A 26,660-nucleotide genomic window follows, 5' to 3' on the forward strand; every position below is an offset into this window, starting at 1 on the left:
TATTGGCAAATTGTCACTTAGGTTTCAGATATGGAGTGGAGTATTTCTTCATTTACTTGTTTGGAAACTAGGAAAAATGGGATTGCTATGACTCAGCTTCCCTTGGAATTATCAGTTATTATAAGTTCATGAGTTGAGAATATTCAAGTCATTATTTGCCTGAAGATTTTAGATATACAACTAATTGATATTTGATTGCTAGGGATCTTTTTTTTCTCTATAATTTTTTATTTTTTTTGCATAGTGGTTCTTGTATAAATAAAATCATAAGTAGGTTGGTTGGTTAGTTTGCATACCTTGGATTTCTTAGAACTTTTTCTCCAATGGACCCTTTTTTCGCAGTTTTTTCAGAGCTCTTTTAGTTCTCGAGCATATCTATAATACCCGGTATTATATGGTGATGGAAAAGATATGATTTTCAATTATTTCGAAAGGACCTCGGGTGGTTCGGGAAAGTCGAAAGTCGATTTTGAGAAATTAATTAATAAAATTTGTCGAATTGAAGGCAAGGAATACCCCAGGACTTAGATGTCTAGGGAAGAAGACGTAAGATTGGTAAGCGTTTCGAAGTGAGGCTAATGACGCTGGAAGTAGTCCAATCGAGAATAATTTTCGGAATAAATTTTGTATAAACTTGAATGGGTGTCAGTACCGAATAGTTGTAGATGGCTAAGGTAAATTAATTAAATTTATTTTCGAGTTAATGCATTATGTGAGATAATGAAATGTGAAGTGATGGTTGGATTATGCTCGTGATTGGGGTTGTTTGGAAGTTGTTGATGGGTGGTTTTTGCAGTGAATGGCAAAAACACTGGTTTAAATTCTGTTGTTGTTGGGTTTTATGTGGCATCTAGGTTCTACCGAGGAGGCGGTGGTCCTAGAAGAGTTCGAAGCAGGTTGGCGTTCTCGCTTTTGGCAGATGAGGTTTCGAGCCAAGTAAGGGATGACTCCAATGGTGGTCTTGCATGCATTTGTAAATATTTTTCTTATGAGTTACAGGTAGTGATTAACACTTGCATGGTATGAGTTCCAGTGTATCTATGGCCATATGAAGGACTAATGTGTGGGAAGGGTTAGTTGATGCCTTAACCTATAGAGGTTATGAGGTAATGGAAGACTACCCATTTTGCATTGCATTTTTGCATTACATGCTCTCTCATGTTTCATTTACTTATGCATTGCACCTTTACTAAGTCTTTATGACTCATGAGATTTTACCTCATGTTGTAGATGATGCATGTCCAGATGCCAATAGTGATGATGTCAGGAGGATGATGTGGCGATTAGCGTGGTTACCCGAGTTTGTATGTGGTATATATGCATATATGTATTGATGTGATTGAATGTAAATGTTGTTGTGCACTAAATGTATCTAGTTGTTGTAATCGCCATAGTGTGATGGGTGATTATGAGATTGCTTAAGGTATATGGCTTTAGTTGGTGAAGTTGAGTTTTGGATCAGATAAGGATCGAAAAGGTATGTTCCCATAAATCCCCAGTACTCAGTGGATGTTTGTGCTTGGGTCACCTTTAACTTTCTGTGTGGCGAGCTAAAGAAAGGTGAAACTCACATGGGTTTCGGATCTCGTTCTGCTGTGTTACTTTTGTGTTGGGATCGATTCCTCGAGTGGAGCGAAGGGAAGGACGAAGCCTAGTCCCCACCTAGGGCGTTTCTTGTTGAAACATAGTCCAACCCTTCAGTTATTGGCTTAGCGAGTGAGTAATCCGAATGATTATTCACCGGTGACACCCATAATTGGGAACGGGTCATTACAATATCGGATCCAACGTATTAGCACCTCCAACAAGTTTTGTTGATAGAGAATTAAGGGCCACTTGTACACTTGCTTGGGAATGCAGATTACTTCCACTGCCATGTATGGGTTGCGACATGGAAAGTTGAGCTGTTTTAGATTCAATCCACTCCATGATCCCACAAACTTGGTTTTCATCATTAGCCGTCAAGTCTACTACATTAGTAAAGTCGACATTGCATATTTTGTCAAATCTTACTTGAGCATGAGTGTTTATTCAACCATCGTAATTAACTGCTACTCTCGTGTGTCGTCTACTTACATTTCTCCTCCACCTCCTAAGGATATATCTCTTTGGAAGTACAGTGACATCATTATGGAGCAAAACTGATATCACATGCTGCACATTATTTCCCTGAACTCAAATAAATAACAACTACAAACAAATTCAGTAGTTTCTCTTTGAAATAAAACTGTGAACATTTTTTTCCTAACTTCCCCGTCAATCATAACATCTTCTCATACATCGTACCTTGGCACTGGACAACCCATATCAGAAGATACAACTTCACAGTAAACCAACCTAGTAAATTCCTCTTGAAATTCCTTAAATTTTGATATTGTGTACACTTCATGAAATTGTTTTTCAATTGCGTACTTAGTAGCACATGAGACCATTTGCGAGAATGACTTAAAATCTGCTTGGAACTCCTTTTCAACCTTACACCTGAGTGCCTGCTCATATTGTTCAACAAATTGCTTGAGAGAAGTTTTGGAATGAACATACCCATCAAAAAATGCATTAATACTCTAACTACGTTGAGTTATTGACATCCTTGCCCAGAAAGTAGTTTTCAAGAAACATGGAACCCAACGGCTTCTGTTTTTGAATAGTCCAGACAACCATTTTTCTGATGTAAATCAAACTGATCAACCATTGCAATCCAGCCATGCTCAAAGTCTTCTTGATGTTATGAGTCATACACTAGACCATGTATTACCGAAAGTATCAATCCCTTACACGGATGGCTCCCAAACTTTTCTGGAAACTTCTTTATTATATGCCATAAACACTATCTATGCTTTGTATTGGGAAAAACAATCTCAATTGCTGCTTGCATTGCCCTGTTCTGATCGGTAATTATTTCATTGGGAGCCAGACCATGCATACATTCAAGTCACGTCCTAAAAAGCCAAACAAATGTTGTCGTATCGTCATTCGACAATAGACCGCAACCGAGTAAGGTTGATTGTCTATGGTGGTTCACACCAACAAAAGGGGCAAAAGGCATCTTGTACTTATTAGTGAAGTATGTCGTATCAAATGTTACAACATCTCCAAACTCTTTATATGCTTGCCTGCACCTGTTATCGGCCCAAAATACATTCTTCAACCAACATTCCTCATCCAAATCTATACTGAAGTAGAAACCAAGACACATTGTTTGCATTTTCGAAAAGTAAGCTTATATTGCTGCAGCATCTCCTTCCCCAAGTCGTAGTCGACTTACTTTTTCGATATAGTTTCGACAATCATTTTCTATGCATGTCAACTGGTCGTATCCACCAGCTTCGACAACAATTGAGTTAAAACTTTTATGTAAGGGAATCCCGGCTAAATCATTAACTTCAAGCCTCTGTTTAATATGTGCACTAACTTCACGATTGCATCGGTAAAGCCTTGAGTTGGATGAACTTATTTTATGATTGTGTTCAAGATATACTTTATTAATACGCCAAACACCATTCAAATTTGTACCAGTTGTTATCTTGGCTTTACAGCCTGTATGGATTGTTGGTTGGGGCTTTAAGGAAGTGCTTGTGCTACCAAATCTATTAGCCCTCCCTGACTATATTCAAATGTCACATATCTCAAAGCGCATCATCACCCTTCTTCGAATTTCTTTTTCTAATTGGAAAGCCTACGCTATAAGCATAACTTTTGTAAAATTTAAATAATTTATTGTCATCATTAAACTTCATCCCAACCTTCGGGACAAGCTGATTGTCTTTTACTAAGGTTTCATCATTGTGTACATCAAAATTTTCTGTGACTAGCAATTCATCAGGCACTTCATAACATTCGTCTTTGGAACTACGAACTATGTTTTTTTGGATTAGACGATACAAAATAATTTTAGAAACAATTGTTATGTAGTGCATCTATGTGTTAATCTGGTAAACCTTTATTTGAAATTAATCAGCTATGAAAAAAGAAAGATCATGGAATGTAAAATAACCAACATTATTACCTTTGTCTGTCATGGCAATTGAGATACTATATATTGTAAGTGACGACTTTGCTATCAATAGTGTTACAATTAGTCAAACCCAATAGGATTGGCACCTAAACTTACATTCATATAAAAAACGTATTAACTTTTTTCTCCACAGTATAAAAATAATTATATTACATGAATTTTAACTTTTCGAATACTAAATTTACACACCCAAATAGCAAATTTTGATTAGAATTACAAGGGAATCGTACCTATATTTTCTCTTTTCAAAGAAACGAATGAGTGAGGTTTTCCTTGCAATGTGAAACAGGTGAGCAAGACTTTCCTTGCAATAAGAAATAATAAACCATCAAAGTACTTTATATACCATTATATGAAATAAGAAATGCATTTAGAGACCCACTGCAATTCCATTAATAGACATGCTCCATTTGCTTTCAAAGGTTATATCAAATTACAAGTATTAAAAATCAATTTTTAAAGCTGTAATTGTTAAAGAATATCAAATTGGTGAATTGAAGTTCACATACCGAGTCACCTCACACGATTTTAGTAAAAAAGAACGATCATTTGATTAAATTGAAGTAATCATTTTGAGATTACAAAGCAAACACACATAATGTAAAGCATGGAAGTATTGGATATTATGATCTAGACAACAATATTTGGGTTCTTAAGGCATGCATAGGCTAATCCTAAGAGAGAAAACCTATAGAATGCAACAGATGCAACTATCAGGATTATATGAAGCACATTAAAGGCTACATACATCATGGATATACCATAGTAACGTATGCTAAGGCATTGAAACAACAATGCAAGACAACATCTTATTCAACAACTATCAACAAAAAATTTGTTATAGAAAGACTTATTTGAAAATTATTAAGCACAATATATGAGTTCTTCATTATCCAAAAAACTAAAAATCAGTCAGAAAACCTAACAACCGCCCTCAACTTAAACAACCTCAAGTCCTAATCAGCATAATCATCAACAATCCAACGCACACCAAAATCAGTATAAAACTAATCCAAACAAAGACAAAACCAGAGGAAAAACAACCGATTCGTGCCAAGCAGATCAAACTTAGGTTTTTCTTTTCTTTCTTAGATTATGAAATTTACCAAAAACAACTGCGTATCTTTATCCTTCAGCAACGATCTCGACTGTCAAACTGGAATTTCGCTTTTGAAAAGTGAAGGCGAACGACGAATGATGGAAGAGGGTGGCGGGTTACAAGGGAAGGAGGGACGTGAACGACGGGGCTGGGCCTAGATGGGGACCTGGCAAATGGCGAAGGTGGGAGGCAAGGGTTGCGGGGAGAAGGAGAGGGAGAGGGAGAGAGAGAGAGTAGAGAAATTTCTAATGAGTGGGCGAGAGAAATTGGGATTGGGATTGGGGGTAGGAGTAAATACCGAGAAAGAAAAATAAAAATTAAAACTTTTTCTATAAAAGTTTTTATAAGATTTTCGGGACATGTAGCATTACTCCTAGGTATACAAGTAGCCTGGTCCGAACTATTAATTCTGAAAATATTAAGTCAAAGATTGTATGTTTCATGAGATTAAATAAGATAAAAGATACATGTGACAAAATGACAGCTTAACTTCCAATAATATGTGTGTGGACATGCATCACTAATTTCAGTTTTTCATTTCTATGAATTTTAAAGTAAATAAATTACATTCTTCGAAGGGACTTCACTTGAGGGTGGTGATTTTTGAAGAAAAAAATAAATTGACTGTTTGGATACAATATTACTGCTGTTTTATTAAAACCCAGATTTACTCTGGCAATGTGCGTCGCTTAAACGTACCGCCAGTTGTTCCCCTACAACTTCCATCGGAGCAATTCAGGTTGAGAGCTTCTTCTTCTTCATCTGGGACTACTTCCAGGCACCCCCATAGCAACAGAAGATCACAGAATAGTTGACACGTTATCATTTGGTTTCGAACAGCAAATTTATGGCGATCCGAAACCCCGACATTCCCAGGTTTGGTTTAGTAGGCCCTTGGATCCAGTGTAATTACCGATAATACCACCTCCCGATCTCTTCGTCTCTTTTCGATTTGGTCTCCAATCGGAACCCTAGGACCCATGGCTGGGGCGGCCTCGGCTTTCTTCCTTCTCGACATCAAGGGCCGGGTTCTGGTGTGGCGGGACTACCGCGGCGACGTCTCCTCCGTCCAGGCGGAGCGATTCTTCACCAAGCTCATTGAGAAAGAGGTTCAATCTTAGGAAAACAAGAGACAGAGATTTAGAGATTTTTCTCTAGATTTATTGAAATCGAGCTCATTTGAGTTCACTTTCCACTGATTTAGCTGACACGGGTCGTTGCTTTTGGTTAACAGGGTGATCCGGGGTCTCAAGATCCAGTGGCGTATGATAATGGCGTGACCTACTTGTTTGTACAGCACAGCAATGTCTATCTGATGACAGCCTCGAGGCAGAACTGCAATGCCGCTAGCCTTCTTCTCTTTCTTCACCGTGTAGTTGATGTAAGCGCTTTTCAATGACTAAATCTCCATGATTTAGTGCATTATTGTTGCTGATTTGACCATACATGATCGGTGGTAGGTATTTAAGCATTATTTTGAGGAGTTAGAAGAGGAGTCGCTTAGAGACAACTTTGTTGTAGTGGTGAGTTGATCTATGAAGATGATCTTTTGTTCCGATTGTGATACGAGTAATTGATGAAAATGAATTTTAATTATGGTTTTGCACTTGGCAGTATGAGCTACTTGACGAGATGATGGACTTTGGTTACCCTCAGTACACCGAAGCAAAGATTTTAAGCGAGTTTATTAAGACCGATGCTTATAGGATGGAGGTTTCACAGAGGCCACCTATGGCTGTGACAAATGCTGTGTCATGGCGCAGTGAAGGCATACTTTATAAGAAGAATGAAGTATGTATATTCTTATGAGAGATATTTAGAATCACTGGATTGCTTAATGGTTTTCTTTTTTTTCCTTTTCTCAGGCATTCTTGGATGTCGTTGAGAGTATTAATATACTTGTCAACAGCAATGGCCAAATTATTAGGTCAGATGTTGTTGGTGCATTGAAGATGCGAACTTACTTAAGGTATCTCGCCCAACTTCCTGGCAGGACTTGCTTAGATAGTGGCAAGGACATGCTAAACTTTATGCTTATCTAGTTTTGGATTCTTATACTTGTAATTTTTCTGACTTTAAGTTTGGTTTAAAATTTTGCAAGCATGTGAATCTGAAAGTGTTATTCCTAATAATTTGTTGCTGTAGCGAATTGCATATAGTATTGTCATGGTCTCAACATATAGAGGTGGAGGTATATAGTGCAAGTGGCAGGGGTTGCATGTGCAAGCAGTTAGGAGTTGCTAGCTAGTTCTAGAAAGGGTAGCAATGTAAATAAGGTTGGTGGTTGGTGGGAGTTTTGCTTGCGGGATCTGGTACATAGTTCTGAAAGGCGATAGGCGCATTGAGGCGCAAAGGGTCCTGGAGCCCAAGGCTCACCTTTTAGAAAAAAACTCAAAATCTTATAAAATCATAAACAACTATCAAATTATCAATAATAACACATGCATATTATTCATGATTCATCATCTTAAAATTCTAAACTAACAACATCAAAGTTGATTCAAACATCAAAGTTGATTTATTTATCATGCAAATTTTAAACTAGAAACATCATCAAAGTTCAAACTCAAAGTCTCAAATTCAAACAAGTATCAATCTTCATGCAAAGTTCTAAACAAACACATAAACACTACAAGTCCACAATCAATAAACACTACAAGTCCACAATCAATAAAGAAGTTTTAATCAATCATCATCAAGAAGATCATCAACATCAAGGTCAATATCTTTTTCATCCCCCTTTTTCATCCCCTTCAATCACCCCTTCATCTTCTTCTTCCTCTCCCAATTCTTCTCCTTCTTCCAAGTCTTCATCATCTTCGGTCTCTGTCTCACTTTCCTCCTCCTCTTCAATCTCCTGAGTTACTTGTCGCTTTGAAGTCTAAGTCGAAGTTGAACTCGATTGTGATCGAGTTTGTTTAATTCTAAATCGATAACTAAGCTCTCCAACTCCTGCAGCTGCAACGACATTACTCCATGTCAGCCCATCCCCAACGTCATCTGCAAAAACAGTTTCATCATCTTTATCATTCTTCTCATCAAGCTTTCCAGTCAACCATTCATTGCTTTCATCAATGTGGGTCAATATGATAGGGTCAATGGTATCACACATTTGATACCGACGCCTCAATGCTCTATTGTATTTCACAAACACCAAGTCGTTTAAACGAAGTTGATCAAGCCTGTTTCTCCGTTTAGTATGAAGCTGCAACAATTTATGCAAAAACATACTAAGAATAAGCTACATGAAACAAACTAACTACTAATAAAAATTGTAAGTGTTATATGTACAATGCACTTATATTTTCAAATACACTCCAATTACGTTCACACCCAGATGAACTACAAGTCAAGATAAGAATTTTAATTGCAAAATTTTGCAACGTGGGCGTTGACATTCCATATGAAGCCCACTATTCAGCTGTCCAATAAAATTCATGGGTTAATTACTATCTATTATCTAGAATGATTATATATATAATGTAATATATATGTGTATACCCGGTGATTTCTCAGCTCTCTTTCTAATAGCCATATAGTTTTCAAAGAACTCATCTGCCTTGTTATACATTGAAAGCTCAGCATTAATTTGGTCTTGAACCTTTACATTTGGATTTAACTTTCTAATGCATTCATATAAGTCGATCATGATCTCTGAATCTATACGTTTACCCTTGTAGAAATATTATGGATTCAAGTACCAACCAACAGTGTGCAAGGGGCGATGAAGTTGAATATCCCATTGATTATCAATGATCTGAAAAATGGGTGCATACTTCTTTTCATCCCTATTAAAAGAGTTAGCAATCGCTTCTTTGGCCCTATCTATGGCCTCATATATGTATCTCATAGCCGGCTTCTTCTCACCATCCACTAAGCGTAGTACACGCACCAATGGATCGACCACCTTTAAAGCATATACAACGTTGTTCCAAAATGAAGGCATCAAAATCACTTCTACAACCTTTTTAGCCCCCACTTCTTTTAGCCACTCGCTTGTCATCCACTCCTCGGAGGTAAACATCCTTCTAAGGTTGCTTTTCAGACTATGCATCCTAGGGGTGTTCAAAAAAACCGGTACACTGTGAAAACCGGCCAAACTGAACCGAACCAAACCGATCCGATCGGTTTTTTTTTTTGGCGGTCGAAAACGGTTTGGATTCTGTCCAAATCGCACGGTTTGCGGTTTGGACAGTTTGCGGTTCGGTTTTAAACCGAACCGCCCAAGAAATTAATAAAAAAAATTATAAAAAAATTATTATTTTAAAAATTTAATAATTGGCAGCCCATCCTATTTATGTTTTACACTATTTTGTCTTTATTTTTTGCTCCTATTTATTTACATTTAATTGTCTTTATTTACCAATATTTGTGTCTTTATTTATCATTTTTAAATATATTTTTTAGTGATTTTAAATAACATTTCAAACCGCGATAAACCGCACCAAACCAGACCGCGGTCTGGTTTGGTTGAAAACCGCACTAGCGGTTTGGCGTGTTGAAAATGATTCAGACCGGCCAAACCGCACCGCGAACACCCCTAATGCATCTTGCCCAAAGTGATAAAGGCAATTGCAAACCGTGTTTTTGCAGGCCTCAACAACTCTTTCTTGTTAGTAAACCTTCTAAGCATGTTTACTAGACTCAAACGAGTATAGATGTAGCTATTCACCATATAGCTCTCTCAAATGTCTTCTTCATATTAGGCAATTTGAAAATATCTTCCAACATTAAATCCAAGAAGTGTGCTGCACATGGTGTTCAAAACAACATAGGATATTTTGCCTCCAAAAATAGTCCTATTATTATTTAGAGTGAAATTAACTAGATATTAGTAAATAATAAATATCTAATGAATATTCAAATTGTTCTATTTATAAACATAATACAAATTACAAAAATGAATCATAATACAAATTACAAAAATGAATTTCATACCTATTAAAACATTGTTTGAAGCACTATTGGTGACCACTTGCATCACATTTCTTACTCCAATCTTTTTCACACATTTACTTAATAATTGAAACATCTTTTCCTCAGTCTTTGAATAGCTGAAACCATCAATAGACTTTAAAACCATACTTCCTTTAGGAGAATTGACTAAAAAGTTAATCAATGTCCTTTCCCTCTTGTCTTTCTAGCCATCTGACAAAATGGAACATCTATATTTGGCCCACGCCTCTTCATGATCTTTCATTATTGTACGAGTGGCTTCCACCTCTTGTTTGAGAAGGAGAACCCTGACTTCATGGTAACTAGGCGGTTTCACACTCGGACCATACTGACCAATTGCTTCTATAAAGACTTTAAAATTGTCATATGTCACTGCATTGAATGGAATGCCTGCATCATATATCCATTGTGCAAAGATTTTACAAACTCAAGCTCTTAATTCTTTTTTTGCAAAATCATTCTCACCCAACCTTGTTTGCCTTCCTTTGCACTTGCTTTTCAACACAGTAACTTATGAGTCTTTAAGAAAAACATCAAGTGGACCCTTTTGTGTTGGCCCTTTAACACTACCAACACTACCAGTACTGCTTCTACTTCCGGTAGATACATTGGGTCTTTTTCTACTTTGTGACGGCTCCTCCTCATTATCATACCCTTCACCAAATTGAAAATCATCGTCTAATGATGCCATATTTCTCTCATCCCTGCCATTCTTCTTCTTTTGCATGTACTCTCCAATCTCTTGTTTTACTGATGGAGGACATTTTGGACAAGCTTTAGTATTCCTAAAACTACCCACAAGATGTTTCACCCGAAATATGCCACCTTTCGTTACTTTACGACAAAATTTACATGTGGTGGTATTTTTGTCATTAGGATCAGCTTCAAAGTAATTCCATGCCGGGTCAGTTTTGGAAGTTGTCGACGACATTGACTGGGCTGCTGCAACACAATTTCAACTTCCACAAAATTCTCCAATCAACAAGAAAACAACAACCGTATAAAGAGAGGCGGGTGCGGCTTGATAGCAACGAGGAGAGGAGGGCCGATCAGCGGCTAGCGCTGGAGAAGATGGGAGTTTTCGACGGCTGGACAGCTTAAGGAGGGTGTTTCCGGCGGCTAGCTTGAAGGTCAGAAAGAGAGGGAGAAGATGGGAGTGATGTTGGGAGCACGATGGGAGTGACGAGTCGACCTGTCGATTTGGGCTGCCCAGGTTTTAAATAAAACTTAGGTTTCATGCGGCGTGTCTAGGCACGCCTCACGCCCTGGCGCTTTGCCGTGCAAGGCGAGGGCCTCCTAGAAGACGCGTCACCTTGGCCCAGTCGAGGCGTTGAACTTAAGTCGCCTTGCGCCTAGGCGTGCCTTTAGCATCTATGATCCAGTGTACAAGGACCCGCCTCCCATGTAATGAACTATTAAGAAATTGAATTTGAATTACTCTGAATTTCTCCCTCATTTTAGTCTTCTTTCTCTCTCTCAAATCTCTCATCTCTCTCTTTTCTTCTATCGGTTTCCTTTATTCTCTAGAATTCCTTATCGAATTCTTGAGAATTATTGTCAGATCTTCAAGGATCTGACTAGTATCAGAGCAAGTTCAAGCTGGAGAAATTATGCAAAATCAAGAATGGCGAAAGGGACGTAGATGAAGAACCTTGAGTTGTAGGTGCAACAATTCCACTTGACGGTCACCGATCTGCAGGCCCGAGTGGAATTACTAGAGATCGGATCCAATTGCAACCATGAAGCAATCGTGGCGGTGGATCAGAAGTTGGATTCATCTTTGGGGGTTTGGAGAGAAGGTTGGATGGGATTAAAGATGAAATGGGAACTTAGATGAGGGATTAACTGCAAAACTTTATGGTCATGTTCACCCGCCAAAATCATATAAGTTTGTCACTTGATTTCCCTCCTAGAAAAAAAACAGAGCTGGTCCTTACCGGCCCTGGAGTAAGGAATGAGCATGCAAGGCCCTCTGAAATTGAGGTGGCCCCAAGAGGAGAAGGAGACATTGAGGTCGATCAAAGGTGAGAGGGACTGGTTGCATTCAATCAATCAGGGTTCCCTATACCTATGTTAAACTAGGGAGCATTGCTTCAAATCATTCCTTAGAATGATCCTACATCCAGCCTTCAAACCCCTCGAGAGCAGTCTTTCTTTGATTAGAAACGATAAGTACAACATCCTTTCTATCCGAGTACAATCTTGATCTTTTCGAGATTACAAAAGACTATCAGTCTCTAGCCTTTCCTCTCAACAGCAGTATTGCACTCGCTATATCATGCTATCAAGCGACTCACCCTGCCCTCTTATTTATAGACTAAAGGGCGTACAAATCAATACACTTAACCGGGTTTAGATATTATCGGTTTGTCATTACCCAAGGAACAATAAAGGGGTAATATGGAAATAGGCTAATAATAGTTGTTAGGAGATATTTTAGCAATTGGTTAGGAGCACATGGGTGAGTTGATGAGGGTGAATTCTGAGCAGAAGGGGTTGATGGTATCGATACCTGTTCACTCGTCAGCACGTTAGAATGGGAAGCTGATAGAGCAAAGGAGGCAAGCGGGGCTATGTTTTAAGTGTGGTGACCGGTATTTTCCAGGGCACCAATGCAAGAAACAATTGCTTTTGTTGGGAGGAGAGGATGGAGTGTGGGAAGAAGAGGAGGAAACACAAGAGGTAGTGGAATTAGAAGGGGAGGACAATGGGGAAATCTCACTACATACTCTAAAGGGGCTGACCAACAACAAAATCATTAAGGTAGAGGGTAAGGTGCAGGAAGGGAATTTGATGATTTTAATTGATAGTGAAAGTACCCACAGTTTCTTGGATGAGAGCACTGTTGAGAATCTTCATTGTAGACTTACGAGGATCCAACCATTGACAGTTATTGTTGCCAATGGCATCAAGGTGCTGAGCAAGTCAACTTGCACATGATTTTGTTGGGAAATGTAGGAGGAATTATTTGAGGTTGATCTAAGGCTGCTTAAGCTAGGGGGCTGTGATGTGGTGCTAGGAGTAGATTGGATGAAAAATGTGAGCCCTATTAGCTTTGATTTTAACAAAATGGAAGTGACCTTTGAAAAGGAAGGGAGAAGATTGACTCTCATGGGGAGTAAGGAGGTAGGGTCCTGCAAGATGATCACTGGTAGGAAACTTCAGAGGCTATTCAAGAGCAAATGGGCTCAAGTTGCCTAGCTATTCTCTATCCATGCAGTGGAAGAGACAGAGGAAGAAAGGAAGCAAGAAGGGAAACTCAAGCTGGTATTCCTTGCACCGGATCAAAGTAATTGGGAGGTACATGGCTTACATAAACTTAATATGCTTTTGGTTGAATATGAGAACCTATTTTTAGAACCTAGTACCCTACCTCCCAAACGAAACCTTGATCACTCAATTAACCTCAAAACCAACTCAGAATCGGTTAATATGAGATCCTACAGATACCATCCTCACCAAAAATCCGAGATTGAAAAAATGGTTGAGGAAATGTTACACAAATCCTTATTCAGACCTAGCTAAAGTTCCTTTGCGTCCCTTGTCCTCCTTGTCAAAAAAAAGGATGTTTCATGGCGCTTTTGTGTTGACTATCGTCAACTCAATGTCTTGACCATAAAAGACGAGTTTCCTATTCCCATAATTGAAGACCTACTTGATGAGCTGAAACATGCTACAATCTTTTCTAAGCTAAACTTACGTTTGGGATATCATAAAATTTGTATGAACCCTAATGATATCCACAAGACAACCTTTAGAACCAACTCATCATGGCCATTATGAATTCCTGGTGATGCCATTTGGGCTCACCAATGCCCTAGCTACATTTCAATCAGTCATGAACCAAGTCTTTGAACCCTTCCTATGCAAATTCATTCTAGTATTCTTTGATGACATATTGATTTACAACCAGATCTTCAGCCAACACTTACAACACCTAAAGACTACATTTGAGGTTCTCAAGTCTAACCAATTGTATAATAAAGAGTCTAAATGTGCCTTCGGTCAGAATCAAGTTGAGTATCTTGGGCATGTAATCTCAAGTGCAGGGGTGAGCACAAATCCAAAAAAAGTAGTAGCAATGCTGGCTTGGCCAAGGCCTACCAACATTAAGGCCTTGAGGGGTTTTTTGGGGCTAACGGAATACTATCGAAGATTTATGAAGAATTATGGCATAATAAGCCAGTCCTTAACATAATTACTTAAGGAAGATGGCTACAAGTGTAGTATCTTTGACTATAAATTGTTTGGGCTGTAAAGTTTAAATCTGTTATCTTTTATCAATTGTTGTATGGTTTGAGTTTAGCCTTAAAAACTCATTGTATGTAAAGGTTTTAGGGTGAACCTTGGTAAAACCCTTGTTTATCTTGGTTGATAGTGTTGGGATTGAAAATCCTTCAAATGGGGAAACTTGAAGGTAGTGGACTAGGATTTGGTACCAAATCACTCTAAAATTCTCATGTTCTTATTTCTATTTTCATTATTGTCCATTGCTCAATCATTTTTTTTGTAATTTGTTAAAAGTTAACAAGATTTTTTTTAACCAAAGCAAGCTAGTAAAATTGATCATAAACATTGTCACCTATTGTTTTTCAAGAAAGTCATTACTTTGATAAAATTGAGTTTTTGAATTATAAGTTTAAGATTTCAAAATAACCAAAATCAAAAAGCCTTATTTTGAAACATTGCATCCACATTTCGAAACCTGCTCTAATAGAGACTTTTATTTCGAAACATTGATTCTTTATTTCGAAACCTGTCAAACAGAAAGTTTAGTTTCGAAACATATATTATGTACTTTGAAACCCTCTTCTTTCTTCCTCTATTTGGTGTTGTTAAATTTTAAAATTTATAGATATCCCAATTCAACCCGGCTCTTGGGATATTTTCGCGATTAATCGAACTAACACAAATCAAGGAAGCTAATAGCTACACAATCTCTAAACTAGGAAAAGATTGAAAAGGAATCAAGCTATGAAAGGAAATACTACATAAAAGGAAACACAGAAAATCCTTCAGATCTGATATGATTCTTCCAATCTTCCAACAAGTTCCAATTAACATGTGTCTGCAAAATGAGAGCATCATATTCACTTGCCGGAAAAGGGAGTACTATATTCTGTGAACTTTGTAAGTTAGACATGATGTTTTTGCTGAGAGGAGGAATGACCTTAATGGTTCAAATTTATGGTCACATCTTTTACTCTCAACAACCACTAAATTGTCAAGGAGGTACTGATGAACTGAGAGGGGAAAGATTAAGAATAAGTTCCTCAAAATCTTTATGCATTAATTTTTGCACGAGTATGTTTAAAACTCACAATTTGGTAGAATTCTTGTCTATATATTTTGTATTAGTTAAGAACTGAATTTTTTCCACATGAATAGAACCATACATTTCCCTTGTCTTAAACTGTTGTGAATGGTGGGATTATATGAGCTGGTATGTTCGTGATATATGGGGATCTATGGGATTGATTATCAATCCTAATTATCTCTTAATCTATGTGATTGATTATAATCAATCTTAATTATTGGGATTGATTGATTAATGTAAATTAGTAATTGATATAATTAAGATTCCTTCATTTTTTCCTTAGTTATAGGGATTTGATTGTTTTCGTAATTAGGATTCTTTCCTTTTCCCCGTAGTTATAGGGATTTGATTGTTTTTTTTTCTCTTATATATATTGTAATCAATTCTAGTGAAGAAAACGAGGAAAAGATACCAAGTTTTTCAATCTTGTTCTACATTTTTTAGTTTTGTTCTACATGGTATTAGAGCATTCAATCTCAGCTTGATATGCCTAAAACTTGCACAAGCCCTTATTTGTTCTTTCTAAAGCTCCTCTCCTTTCATTAGAGCCTCTATTGCTTCTTTCAATTTGTCCGGAGATCATGTCTGAAACCTTCGAAGTTGCTACCCCTACCATAACATCTGGAGATGTAATTCCAGTTGATCAATCCGATGTAGCTGGTGAATTACCTAATGTTCATTAGTCCTATTGGTTAGATAGTAGGAATTATCTTTAATGGGCTCAACTTATTAAGACATTTCTCAAAGGTTGCGAGAAAGGCAACCACCTAACGGGACTTCCACCAAAGAAGGCAGATCCTGCCTTCACAGCCTGAGATGTGGAAGACTCCTGCATCATGTCATGGCTATGGAGTGCTATGCAGCCAGAAATCAGTAAGAATTTTATGTTCTTGAGCATGGCAAGGGAGATATAGCAGATAGTTCAGCAAACATACTCCTGCATCATGTGATTTTTGAGGTAAAAACTAAGATAAGCTCTACTAAATAAGGTCAGTCAACAATCACTGAGTACTACAATAAGATGAAAGGGTTATGGTTGGAGCTTGATCACTATCAAGCTATAAAGATGGTGTGCAGTGAGGATGCTGCCACCCTCAATCAGATCTTCAAAAGAGACTGGATTGTTGAGTTTCTAGCAGATCTGAATCCTGAGTTTGATCAAGTAAGGATTCAAGTTCTCAGTAGTGATAAACTTCCTAATTTAAATGAAGTTTTTGCTATCATTAGGAGTGAGGAAAACTGAAGATGTGCCATGCTTATAAAGCATAGCTCTGAAGGTTTAACACTGATGATTAGCAACAAAGAGGGAGGAGGAGTCAAATCTGGAAACCTAGCAGTCCAAAACCGTAGTTCTAATCGTGAGGGGCAATGGTGCACTTATTGCAAGAAGCCATGACATACCATGGAAACATGCTTTAAATTGCATGGAAAAGAAGCAGTCTTGAGCAGGATTGGAGGCTTTAAAAACATGAAGCATCAAAGCTATCTCTCCAATAAGGATCCAGAGAAAGTAGTGATAAAGGAGACCCAACTGAGGCTGATCCTACTCAGTTAAATCCAGAGGTGTTAGGCAAGCTAAAGGCCTTTCTTCGGACATTCTAAGATGGAGCATCTTGCTCACTGGTGTAGCAAGGTAAAACCCTAACGTATGAGACTTTTTCAGATTCTAAATCTAATGGGAATAACATGTGGATCATTGATTCAAGAGCCACTGATCATATGATCCCTCATCTCCATGTTTTTGAAACCTATGAAATCCTTGAAACCACTAAACAAATTACCATTGCAAACGGAGCCTCTGTTCCTATTTCTGAAAAAGACAACGCTCTTCTTAACCCTTGGTTGCCACTTAATCAAGTCCTTCATGTTCCAAGTTTAACAAGAAGTCTGATTTCTATTCATAAATTGACTAAGGACTTGAATTGCTTTGCTATTTTCTCTCCTCACATGTGTAAGTTTTAGGCCAAGGACACAGGGAGGAGGATTGGTGTGGCCAAGGAATATAATGGGCTCTATATCTTGGAAGGAAAGAATAAATGTTCTAAAAGGAGACAACATAGAATTACTTATTCCTCCCAAGCAACTTCTGATCTCTATGTTATTTGGTTGCATCATTTTAGATTAGGTCATCCCCCATTTGTTTTGTTAAAACAAATGTTTCCTACTTTGTTCAATACTTTAGATCCTAGTAGTGATGAATGTATTATGGCTAAACATCATCGAGTCTCTTATCCAATCAGCAATAAATTTTCTTCAATACCATTTAATTTGATTCATTATGATGTTTGTGGGCCATCTAAAATATCAAACTATTCTGGGGAAAAATGGTTCATATCCTTTATTGATGATTCTACTCATACGTGTTGAGTGTTTCTTCTAAAAGATAAGGTTGCCATTGGCTCAGTTTTACTCTCTTTTTGCAAAATGATTTACACTTAATTTGGCATTCCTATCAGGAAGTTTAGGACTGATAACGCAAGGGATTATTTCAATAATCACTTGCATCATTACTTCCAACAAGAGGGCATTATTCATGAATCCTCTTGCATTGATACTTCACAACAGAATGGAGTAGCTGAAAAGAAGATGAGACATCTTCTAAATGTTATCCAAACCTTTCTCTATCATCACCATGTCCTAAAACATTTTTGGGGTGAAGTTGTGTTAACAACCACCAATGTTATCAATAGGGTTCCCTCTAGGGTGCTTAATAATCAAAGCCCTTTCCCGCATTTAGCATCTTTTTTCCCTGATCGTAATCTTCATACTTACTTACCTCTTAGAGTGTTTGGGTGTGTTTGTTTTGTCCACATACCTAAAGTAAATAGGGACAAATTAGATCCTAGGGCTCTTAGATGTGTTTTTCTTGGATATTCTCCTACTCAAAAGGGTTATAAATGTTATCACCCTACCACTTGCAAGTTTTGTCTCAAAAGATGTGACCTTTATTGAATCCCAATCATTCTTTAGTCCTTCTCCATCTAGACACCAGGAGGAATTTCTTAGACATGCTGATTTAGAACTTGAGCATCTAGTCCCTATCCTTGAAACAACACCATCAGGTCCTAGTCAATCTAATCAGCCTGTTGATTCTATTCTTTCTACTTTCCCCATGCATGCTTCTTTGATGCATTCTGTTTTTCTCAGCAAGAAACAAGTAGAAACTAAATTGTTATCTCCTATTAGACACAAGGGTTCTCCCTATGTGTACAAGAGAAGACAGCCCATTGATGAGCCACAACCAACACTAGCATCAGCCCCCGATCCTAGTTTGGAAGTAGCACATCATGAGGATTCTCCCAGCATTTCTAACCCATCTCTTCCTCAGATTGAACATACAGATTTAGACCTACCCATTGTTGTTCGGAAAGGGGTTAAACTTGTACAAAACACCCATTGGCCAATTATTTATCCTACCATCGCCTATCACCAAACCATAGAGGCTTCCTTACTTCATTGGATGCAATTGTTATTCCTAAATCAGTGGAAGAGGCTTTGAAAGATCTCGAATGGAAGGAGGGCATGTTAGAGGAGATGAGATCTCTTAAAAAGAATCATACTTGGGAATTGGTATCTAGACTCAAGGGGATAAAACCAGTAAGCTGTAGGTGGATCTTTAATGTGAAATACCTAGTTGATGGTACACTTGACAGGTATAAGGCACGTCTTGTTCCCAAGGGCTATACACAGTCCTATGGCATAGATTACCTTGAAATATTTGCTCCCGTAGCCAAAATGACTACTGTTTGGGTTCTCCTAGCATTGACAGCCAATTATGGGTGAAAGTTACATCAACTTGATATTAAAAATGCATTTTTACATGGAGATTTAGTGGAAAATGTTTTCATGGAAATACCACCAGGATTTTAGCATGAGGGAGCAAGGTATGAGCAAGTGTGTAAACTTAAGAAGGCATTGTATGGACTCAAGCAATCCCCACGGGCTTGGTTTGGTAGATTCTCGAAGGCTATGACATATATGGGTTATCACCAAAGTAGAGGGGATCATACCCTCTTCATCAAGCACATAGGAGAGAAGGTAACTGCCCTTACTTGTCTATATTGATGATATTGTAGTAACTGGGAATGATTTAGATGAACAGGGTCTTCTAAAACAGAATTTTTCTCAAGAATTTGAAATAAAGGATCTTGGACCACTGAAAGGGATTTTTCTTGGCCCAACAGAAATATGTGCTAGACTTACTTGCTGAAACTGGTTTGCTAGGGGGAAAAGGAGCAAGGATACTCGTAGATCCTAACACAAAATTGCAGGGGAATTCTAGTGAAAAGGCAATGGATAAAGGGAGATTTCAGCGTTTAGTAGGAAGACTAATTTATCTTTCTCATACTAGGCTTGACATAACATTTGCTATCAGCTTAGTGAGTCAATTTATGCATAACCTAACTGAAGATCATATGAATGCTGTAAGAAGGATCCTTAGCTATCTTAAAGCTACACCAGGTAAGGGAATTTTATTTACTCAGGGAGTTGGTTTGAAGATCTAGGGATATACAGATGCTGACTATGGTAGCTCCCTTGTGGACAGAAGATCCACAACCGGGTATTGTGTCTTCCTAGAGGGAATTTGGTGTCTTGGAGAAGTAAGAAGCAAGGGATGGTGGCTATATCCAGGGTTGAGGCAAAATTTCGAGCCATGGCTCTCGGTGTGTGTGAGCTTTTGTGTTTACAGATTATCTGGAAGATTTAAAAGTTGTGGTGCAAAGCCTATTGAACTTTTGTCCCCTATTGAACTTTTGGGGGACAATCAATTGGCTATTAGTATTGCTCATAATCCTATGTAATATGACAAGATAAAGCATATTGAAATTGACCGACACTTTCTTAAGAAAAAATTGGATGCTAATCTTATCCAAATTTCCTATGTTGCCTCCAGTCATCAAGTATCTGATATTCTTACCAAAAGGCTGCCTAGTACTCAATTTGAAACTCTAGTAAGCAAGCTGGGTATGATTGACATCCACTCTCTAGCTTGAGGGGGTGTGTTGTGAATAGTGGGATTATATGAACTAGTATGTTCGTGATATATGGGGATTTATATGTGCATGTGCATGACTATAGTATTAACATTGTTGGAAAGATCTCACAATCTATGGAATTAATTATCAATTCCAATTATCCCTCAATCCATGGAATTGATTATAATCAATCTTAATTGTTGGGATTGATTGATTGATGTAAATTAGTAATTGATATAATTAGAATTCCTTCCTTTTTCCCTTAGTTATAGGGATTTGATTGTTTTCTTTCTCCTATATAATTGTAATCAATCCTAGTGAAGAAAATGAGAAAGAGATATCAAGTTTTTCAGTCTTGTTCTACATTTTTCAGTTTTGTTCTACATAAACCATTAATATTATGAATTGAAAGTTGGCATGAATGGTAGCTGGAGCTTCAGAGTAACAATTTTATGATTGCAACCTGTGAGGTGGACCTTTATCTCTGTTGAACCCTCTGTCAAGGTTCTAGTTTCCAATATGCTTATACATTTACCCAAGTCATGTTCGTATTGAATATTCAAATCTGCGTTCTAGTCTTGCATGTCAGGGCTTCTTGTTCATGCCCATGGTAACATATGCTTATTGAACTTTTAGTCTCTTATAGGGAAAATAAATCGAGATAACTGGTTTGGTACATTTTCCATGCGATAAGGAGGTTGCATTTCATGTTGTCATCCTTGCTGGCTGGCTGCCTGTTACAGTGATTACTTTGGTAACAAGGATTGATTAATCTTTTGCAGTGGGATGCCTGAGTGTAAGCTTGGGCTGAATGATAGAGTGTTGTTGGAGGCGCAAGGGCGAGCAACAAAGGGGAAAGCCATCGATTTGGATGACATCAAGTTTCATCAGTATGTAGCACAACTCCTATGCTATTTCTATTCTTTTTGTTGGATGGAGATGTTATAAGTTTCAAGTAGAACAAATGCTAATCAATCCTTTTCATTCTTCTGGAAGTAATTTCTCTCTCCCCCCACCACTGCATGCTCTAAAGGAAACACCTACTTTTCTTTTAGGTGTGTGCGCTTGGCACGATTTGAAAATGATAGGACAATAGCCTTCATACCTCCTGATGGATCTTTTGATCTCATGACATATAGACTCAGTACTCAGGTTTTTGCTCTTATTTCTCCTTCTTTTCTCCTTCATATCAATCTCTTTTTTCTTTTTTCAACGAGATTTGTTTTTGCTTTCAGGTAAAACCTCTGATATGGGTGGAAGCTCAAGTTGAAAGGCATTCTAAAAGTCGTATAGAGATGACGGTGAAAGCACGCAGTCAATTTAAGGAGCGCAGGTATGTTTAATGTTGTTCCTTTGCTCCTGTTAACTCATTGATTGGGGTATTTGAATGCCTGATTATTAAGGTTTCATTAGCTGATTCATGAATTGACTAATGATACAGTACTGCTACTAATGTTGAGATTGAGTTCCCTGTTCCATCTGATGCTACAAATCCAAATATTCGGACATCAATGGGTTCTGCTTCATATGCACCAGAAAATGATGCTCTTGTCTGGAAAATTAGGTCCTTTCCTGGTGGTAAGGTAAGATTTACCTCGTATCTTCTCTATGTATTGTTGCTAGTGTTTGTCTGCATGATTACTGGTTATTGGGGGGCTTTAGATGGTTTACATGTGTGGTGAATTTTAATTCACAGCTTTTGACACTCTTTTTAAGTTCGTTTTGTTTAGGAATATATGCTTAGAGCAGAATTTAGGCTTCCAACTATAATGGCTGAAGAAGCAGTTCCTGAGAGAAAAGCTCCTATACGCGTGAAGTTTGAGATACCATATTTTACTGTTTCTGGAATACAGGTTAGTTCTCACAAATCTGAGTTTCTTTGAGATATCATATTTTAGCGTTTCTGGATTACAGGTTTGTTCTCACAAATCTGAGTTTCTTTCTCTATTACGCAGAATTTTTTTTATTGTTGCAATTAGACCTACATTATTTTATGCTATTGGTAAATGAAATGGTTCATATGTTCTCTTTATATTCTACTTGTATTTGGACTTGCTGTGGAAGTGAGCTAATAGTTGGTGACTAACCACTGATTGTTGTGAAGGAATGTTTCAGCTATCAGCTGATAAGAATTTTTTCTATAAATTGTGTACTTTGTATCATTTTTGAGCTGCTGCCTTCAGTGCGGCCCCACATAGGGCATTTGAGCAACTTCGTAGGCTCTTTCTCCACTGATGAAGTGTATCTCCCGTTATAAGCTTGGCTCCATGATTTCCCTAATGGTCATAATATTTCATGCCTTACTGATGTGGATCATGTTCGGACATGAGCATTCCTTGGCTCAAGCACTGGACTTTTTTGCTCGAGTGCTGGCCACTCATCACAAGGATACTTCTGGCACCCCTTGGTTCAACTGCAGGAATTCTGTCTGAGCACATTATGGATTGCCATTTTTTGAATATGGTCTCCACCTTTCCTTCACATCTGCTCCATAGGTCTGTTCTACATGTGGCCATATAGGTTGTTCCACCTGTTGCTCCTATTTGCTGCTCTTACATGCATGTTAGGAGTGCCTCTTATGGAACAACAGCTATGCCTTTAGTGACTCCAACAGCTACAAATGGCTACGATAACCTAGGATGAGGCAAGGTCTATCATCTATGATCTTCTTCGTTGGGGATCATCAAGTTTTGTGCAATAGAGGCTTGAATTAGGGCTCATAAAGGATGGATCTTTTCTTCCCAAGGATTGTTGCATTGATTGGTTCATAGTGAGTATCTAAAGACACGGGGTTGGGGTTGAGTGACCCATAGTCATCTGGTGGACCATGGCTCTCCTTCTATTATGGTTCCACAAAAGGGGTGTTCCTAGTGCATGAGGCTCCCTGCTTTGGGAGTTGTGGAAATAGGCTCTTGCAAAGCAAGGTTAAGGTTGTATACAAAAATGACCCCCTCAGTGACAGATTAAAAGGAAAAAAATATCCTCTGCACATTTTATAACTTACATGGCTCCACTTTGTTATTCTGACTATGTTTATTCAAAATGGAAAAAAGAAGCACCCACTCTGTCTCATTTAAGTAAATGGCTGTAGCTGCTGCTCTGGTTATGTATATTAAAAAATAATAAAAATAAAATAAAAAAGGGATCTTTTGTCCATTGTTTAAGTTTGTTTACTTTGCTACTCTAGTTACAGAAATTCATGAATAGAAAAGAACAAGGATCTTTTATATCTCCCAAGAAGCCCCATGATAATCCTTTGAACTCCCCAATATCTAATCTGCCCACAATTGGAGAGCTACAAGAGCAATCTGAAATTCATAATACCCCACTCAGACTGACAATAACTAGTCTGTTGAATTAGTAGATTATGTTAAGAGATCCTCCTTAACATGCAGAAAGATAAAAGAGCATTAGGAGTGGTTTCCCCACCATCATGAGACTATTAAATATGAGACTTGAAAAATTTCAAAAGTTTCTATTTTCTCTCCATTTTCACATCATGTTCCCAACTTATTGTGCATTGTTTCATAACCACAAGTTGTCTAATTTGTATGAAGCTCTCATAAACACTATGATGAGTACCAGGGAAAAAATTCACTGAAACTTTGATTCAATTCACTAACTCTGATCAGAATTACAAAGGAAAATTGGGCATTTGAGAGGCCCTTAACTCTCCAGAAAAACTATATCCAAAATCAGCCTATCCCCCTACAATTTTCTCCGCTCTTTATATTTTCTTCTCCTCCTCTAATTGAATTTGGATTCACACCTGCTGGTTTGTTACACAAACCAGCGATTTCCAACTTTACCCCTCGGCACATAGGTTGTTATGCTAGCCAGCCAATTTACTCTCCTATTCCTGCCCCTTGGATCGTCTTTGGTACTTCTAGTGGACCGGGGGCCTATCCCCATTAGGAGTGGTTTCCCCACCATCATGAGACTATTAAATATGAGACTTGAAAAATTTCAAAAGTTTCTATTTTCTCTCCATTTTCACATCATGTTCCCAACTTATTGTGCATTGTTTCATAACCACAAGTTGTCTAATTTGTATGAAGCTCTCATAAACACTATGATGAGTACCAGGGAAAAAATTCACTGAAACTTTGATTCAATTCACTAACTCTGATCAGAATTACAAAGGAAAATTGGGCATTTGAGAGGCCCTTAACTCTCCAAAAAAACTATATCCAAAATCAGCCTATCCCCCTACAATTTTCTCCGCTCTTTATATTTTCTTCTCCTCCTCTAATTGAATTTGGATTCACACCTGCTGGTTTGTTACACAAACCAGCGATTTCCAACTTTACCCCTCGGCACATAGGTTGTTATGCTAGCCAGCCAATTTACTCTCCTATTCCTGCCCCTTGGATCGTCTTTGGTACTTCTAGTGGACCGGGGGCCTATCCCCATTAGGAGTGGTTTCCCCACCATCATGAGACTATTAAATATGAGACTTGAAAAATTTCAAAAGTTTCTATTTTCTCTCCATTTTCACATCATGTTCCCAACTTATTGTGCATTGTTTCATAACCACAAGTTGTCTAATTTGTATGAAGCTCTCATAAACACTATGATGAGTACCAGGGAAAAAATTCATTGAAACTTTGATTCAATTCACTAACTTTGATTAGAATTACAAAGGAAAATTGGGCATTCGAGAGGCCCTTAACTCTCTAGAAAAACTATATCCAAAATCAGCTTACCCCCCTATAATTTTCTCCGCTCTTTATATTTTCTTCTCCTCCTCCTCTAACCGAATTTGGATTCACACCTACTGGTTTGTTACACAAACCAGCGATTTCCAACTCTACCCCTCAGCACATAGGTTGTTATGCTAGTCAGTCAATTTACTCTCCTATCCCTACCCATTGGATCGTCTTTGGTACTTCTAGTGGACCGGGGGCCTATCATTACTCCCCCCCCCCCCCCCCTCACCTTGTCCTCAAGGTGGAAAAATGGGAATTGCTGCTGGATCAAGTGGTAAGGCTCCCAAGTAGCTTCTAACGGTGGTAGCCCCTTCCATTGTATGAGCACCCCTAATCCCCATAAGTTCTTTGCGGTCCCCGGCCGAACTCCAAGCACTGCCTTCAGTTCTACTAGCATCTCAAGGTCTTCATTAAGCTGTTGGGGAATCTCCACATTAGCTTTCAATGCCCCTCTTGCCTTTTGTAGTTTGGACACGTGGAATACGGGATGGATAGGGCAATGAGACGACTGTATCAACTTATAGGCTACCGAGCCTACCTCATTCTCAATTTTAAATGGACCATAATATCGGGCAGCCAACTTTTCATTTGCACGAGCAACCAATGATTTCTGACGATATGGCCTTAATTTCAAATAAACCAAGTCTCCTTCTTTGTACTTCACCTCCCTTCTTTTCAGATTTGCTCCTTTCTTCATCATTGCTTGTGCTCTCATCAGCTGTGCCTTCAATTCCTCAAGGATTAAATCTCTCTCAATCAACTGCTGCTCCACCATTGAAATAAGGGTAGTCCCCTTCTCAAACCTTAATAAGGGTGATGGTTCTTGTCCATACACTGCTTGAAATGGAGTCACCCTGGCAGCTGTGTGGTAGGAGGTATTATACCATAATTCAGCCCAAGCCAGCCATATGTATCATGCCTTCGATTTGAAGGAAGCAAAACAACATAGGTAGGTTTCCAAAGTTCGATTAAGTACCTCTGTTTTCCCATCTGTTTGAGGGTGATAGACTGTGCTTTTGTTGAGTTTGGTCCCTTGTAGTCGGAATATCTCCTCCTAAAATTTGCTCATGAAAATTTGGTCTCTATCTGATACAATAGACCTTGGCATTCCATGGAGCCGCACCACTTCTTTAATAAAAATTCCTGCCACCAGCTGTAAACGGGTGTTTAAGGACAATGAAATGCCCGTACTTACTAAGTCTGTCCGCCACCACCAAAATGAGTCCATCTTGCTAGATTTTGGCAATCCCACGAAGTCCATAGCAATGTAATCCCAAATTTGGTTTGGGATAGGAAGGGGTTGTAAGAGTCCCCCCGATGCTAAGGCCATATACTTATTTTGTTGGCAAATCGAGCAATCACTTACATATCGATATATGTCCCTCTTCATTCCCTGCCAATAGACATTTGCCGCCACCCTCTTGTAAGTTTTTAAGAACCCTGAATGTCCTCCTGCACTTCCATTGTGCCCCTCATGAAGTAACAACGGGATGAGAGTGGATCCCTTTGGTAAATACAACCTTCCCTTGTAAAGGAGATAGTTGTTCACCAGCTGGAAGTTAGGTTGTGAAGGATTAACTTGGAGATC

At 38.3% G+C, this 26,660-nt stretch overlaps 1 protein-coding gene across 1 annotated transcript in view; it reads left to right on the forward strand.

Annotated features, from left to right (window-relative positions):
- The first annotated feature begins 5,790 nt into the window (after nt 1-5,790).
- The window catches only part of LOC127809924 (AP-1 complex subunit mu-2), a 37,537-nt gene continuing 16,667 nt past the window's right edge, over nt 5,791-26,660 (forward strand). Inside the window, exons 1-10 of the mRNA XM_052349102.1 lie at nt 5,791-6,223; nt 6,349-6,495; nt 6,575-6,637; nt 6,729-6,905; nt 6,980-7,083; nt 21,146-21,253; nt 21,419-21,515; nt 21,599-21,696; nt 21,805-21,946; nt 22,094-22,216. Of these exons, the coding sequence (XP_052205062.1) occupies nt 6,095-6,223; nt 6,349-6,495; nt 6,575-6,637; nt 6,729-6,905; nt 6,980-7,083; nt 21,146-21,253; nt 21,419-21,515; nt 21,599-21,696; nt 21,805-21,946; nt 22,094-22,216 (1,188 nt within the window). The 5' untranslated portion in view covers nt 5,791-6,094. The remainder of the gene's footprint in view (nt 6,224-6,348; nt 6,496-6,574; nt 6,638-6,728; nt 6,906-6,979; nt 7,084-21,145; nt 21,254-21,418; nt 21,516-21,598; nt 21,697-21,804; nt 21,947-22,093; nt 22,217-26,660) is intronic.

This window comes from Diospyros lotus, chromosome 9 (assembly GCF_014633365.1).
Source record: "Diospyros lotus cultivar Yz01 chromosome 9, ASM1463336v1, whole genome shotgun sequence".
NCBI classification, from domain to species: domain Eukaryota; kingdom Viridiplantae; phylum Streptophyta; class Magnoliopsida; order Ericales; family Ebenaceae; genus Diospyros; species Diospyros lotus.